Below are 3753 nucleotides of genomic sequence, written 5' to 3'. Positions count from 1 at the left end.
AAAAGTGTATCGTGGGCATATTACACTATGGGAAATCTCATGGGAATGAATAGGAAGCAAGAAAACTCTCTCATGTAGCATATCATTGACAACTTACCGAAGCACATCATCAGCTAGAACAAACGACAAAGGGGGAGAGCCCCCCTACTAAATCCCTATTTTGCATCTAAATTGCTTGCCTGGGACCCCATTGAGAGAAACTGCAAAAGAACCAGAAGATAGTAGTTCCTTAACCCAACATCTCCATCTAGCATTGAACCCTTAAACTTTAAAATCTCACGGTTTGCATCATGCTGAATTGAATCAAAGGGTTTCTTCAAAACCCAGCTTTAAAAGAAGAATATGACTCCCTATCAAAAGGTCTAGTAAGAGAGTCCAGACCATGTACATGATGCATAAGGGATTGCAGATCAAAACCCATTTGAATACCTCTCGCCATTCACATTGTAGCTTTGAAAGCAGACCAAAAAGGCCATGCCATTTGTGCATGATCTTAACTCGTAGTGCCATCAGCAAGTTTGAAACAAGCTTCAATGTTCCTCATGTATCTTTCAGTTGTGATTGTTTGGACAAATTTCCTAGTGTAATGTTAATGTTAGTTTCAATATTCTGGTTGCTAAAGTCTTTGAAGAAGGCTGATGTAGAATTAGGTTTAGAAGGAATTTGAGGGATGAACTAGTTTGTTGACTCAGTTAAGCCTATGTATTTCGATGTTGAATACTCTGTATTTTTCTCTTGAGAATGCCATTTCGCCCACTTTATTAGATCAGAAAATAGTTATATCAACTAGGATACGACTAGGAGGGTCAATGCATAGGAGATTTTAGATCATAAGTAAACCTAGCAAAATTGTACACCACTTTGTTTGCATCCGGATTGCAATAAACGAAAATACATGACCAATTCTGAAAGCTTTCTGAAAGATCAGTCAAAATTGGCATGTAAGGGCTCCAAATCTCAAGTTTGCGACGAGCCCTTACCTGGTGATGTGCTGAGTCTTTACTTGTTGCCCATTTATATTTTTGTCGTTGGAATAGTCCCTCGTTCCTTGCTTCTGTAGTGCGTTGTGTCGCTGGTTTTGTTGTCACTTTTTAGACCCTCACTAGTCAATGTGTACGTGCAATGCACGTTAATTTGGAAGTATATTAAGTGCATGCGGATATTAAGTAGGATATTATTTGTGTGTTATTATGTGATTAGTATTATTTTTGGCATGAAATTAACTGCACGCTAAACGTGTTGAGTGCTCGACATTGAAGCAGTCTAGGTCGTTGGATTAACATGATTTGATGGCCGAGATTAATTGGATCTGCCTCTTTGGGTCTTTTTATATTGATATAGATAAGTGTCACACGTGTAACACGAACACATGACAAATCCGAACTCTTTTTATGGCAAGCATGGCAACATTTTTTCGGATGGCAAGTTTCAGTTTTTTTGGGATTTATTTTTTCTTTTCGGATGGCAAGTTTAGTTGTAAAAAACATCATAGTCGGAGGGCTTCGTGTTACACATGTGGCACTTATCATTTAGGTAGTTTTTAGTTTTCATCTGAGTCTAGGTTTGATATCTCTTTGCCTAGGTCTCTATAGTTCTTCTGAACTGAACCGCACTCGTGGGGACGGCATTTTGTGTTATTAATTTTCGTGATTAATATAGTTCTTGAATTCTGAAAAAACATGCTTGTAATAGGATTTCTGGTTGTAATATGGTAAAATATAATCTCCCAGAAGCAGCATATACTTTCTCAAGCATAGCGTTATTGAGCAACCAATTACTTACGGCGTAGAGTAGATACAAACACAATACCCCTCTTAAACCCTAACAAGCCCAACCTTAAACCACAGGAAATTACGACGAACCCGTGAGACACACATGATATTACACAAACAAGAAAGAAAAACATCTTGCACACCGATGGAGACAACACGCTCACTAGGCTACAAAATAATTAAATCACCAGCATGCAGGTCCGACACCAACGGACAGGCAACAGTGGCGCAGGCCGCATGCAGGCTGGTCCGGCCTCGGTTCCCAGCTACCGGCAGAGGGATAATCAATCGGCCTCAAGCCGCGGTGCACTGCTCGCGGGCGAAGCCGACGCGTCCGTTGGGCACGTCGAACAGGACGCGGTGGTTCTGCTGCTGCATGCTCGCGATGACGTTGAGCACCGTGTTCACGCCGTCGGGGGCCGCCGCCATCGCCAGGCAGCTGGTGGTGCCGTACGTGCTGTGGATCACCAGGTTGTCCGCGGGCAGCGTCACCTGCATGCCGGTGAACATGAACGTGACCGGCGGCCACTTCACCGTCGTGTTGTAGCACGTGTCGAACCCGCCGAGGGAGGAGAGCGGGGCGCCGCGGATGCGGTGGCGGACCTCGTCGCGCACCGCCACGTACGCCGGCGCCACCAGCCGGGTGAACATCGTCCCGGAGTCGAGCACCGTGCCTGCGCCCGTCGCCGGGTCGAACGCCAGCGCGGAGGGCGGGATCGGCACCACCTTCTTGCCGACGCGGATGCCGGTCATGCCCACGTAGTAGAGCGAGGAGCGGTGCGGGTTGACGAGCAGCGGCGTCGTCTTGATGCGCAGCGGCTGGCCCTTGCGGCCGAGCCTGAGCGTGCCGGAGAAGTTGAGGGACTTGAAGCTCGGGAGGCAGTAGGAGAAGGTGCCCTCGTACATGTCCTTGGTCTGCGACAGGAATGACAGCGGCCCGCGGCCGAGCCCGAGGAGGCCCTGCGGCGGCGCCGCCGTGCCGGTGGCCTTCTGGAGACATCCGAAGGTGTAGCTCTTCACGACGTCGTTGGCTACGGCGAGGGAGTCCTGGGACAGCGCGGCCTCCAGCGAGGAGTCGGCGTAGGTGAGGCTGAACCCGCAGGACTTGCTGTTGAGCGAGCAGGACGGGTTCGGCGCCCGCGAGCACGCCGGCGAGCCGCACGGCACGGCGCGGTACGACTTAGACGCGGCTGGGTTGAATGGGGTGGTCGTCGGGCAGCCCGCGCAGCCGGAGCAGGGGATCCACGCGGCGTCGTTGCTGGTGTCGACGGCGAGGAGGAGCTGCTGCGGCGGGGTGCCGAGGCGCGCACGCACCACATACGTCGGCGTCTGCAGCAGCTGCCGCCCGGACGCGATCGGCGCGTACGCGCGCCCGGCCACGGCGAGGGAGTCGAGGTACAGCAGCCGCGACGCGTCCCGCGAGGACTGGTCCGCGAGGAACCCCGCCCACGACGGCGCTGCGGCCGCGTTTCCCAGCGGTGAGCATGGTCCGAACGCGTGCGACACCTGCAGCGTCGCCCCCGCGTCCGGCGGCGTCGCTGGGCACGACGACTCCGCAGCTAGAAGAGTCACCAACACCGACAAAACAACCCCGCGGAGGAACCCACCCGCCATTTTCACCGTACCGATCGAGCTAGCTAGCCTTGAAGCGTGGCGGTGAGGTGCTGAACGCGCAGCGTCGACACGGTGGATATATAGCGCGAGCGGGCAGCGGGGCACGTGAGCCGTGACGCGCGGGAAGCTACACTACATACACGGCCAGCGCCCGTGCCGTGGCCAATGGCGCGCCCGTGAGGATTCGCACTGGACGCATTCGCGGGTGGCCATGCTCTCACTCGCGACCGGACCCAGCACGATACCACTACTCACTGCACTGCAGCGTGCGCCTGCGGCAGCTCGTGATCTCAGTCTGCGGCCCCGGCCAATGGACGCGGCCCACGCACGCCAGGCGCGTTGAATTCCGTGCGCGCCCACTGCCGAC

The 3753-nt window shown here is 53.1% G+C and overlaps 1 protein-coding gene across 1 annotated transcript; it reads right to left on the bottom strand.

The window, feature by feature from the left end:
* Positions 1–1740: 1740 nt before the first annotated feature.
* Positions 1741–3459, bottom strand: LOC109753071 (aspartyl protease AED3). Its single transcript, XM_020312006.4, has one exon. The coding sequence runs from the start codon at positions 3384–3386 to the stop codon at positions 2067–2069; it is 1320 nt and encodes a 439-aa protein (XP_020167595.1). The 5' UTR covers positions 3387–3459; the 3' UTR covers positions 1741–2066.
* Positions 3460–3753: the final 294 nt, after the last annotated feature.

Source organism: Aegilops tauschii, chromosome 2, assembly GCF_002575655.3.
Source record: "Aegilops tauschii subsp. strangulata cultivar AL8/78 chromosome 2, Aet v6.0, whole genome shotgun sequence".
Taxonomy (NCBI): Eukaryota; Viridiplantae; Streptophyta; class Magnoliopsida; order Poales; family Poaceae; genus Aegilops; species Aegilops tauschii.
Note: the sequence above shows the minus strand (reverse complement) of the source record. Positions and strands in the feature narration are given on the sequence as shown.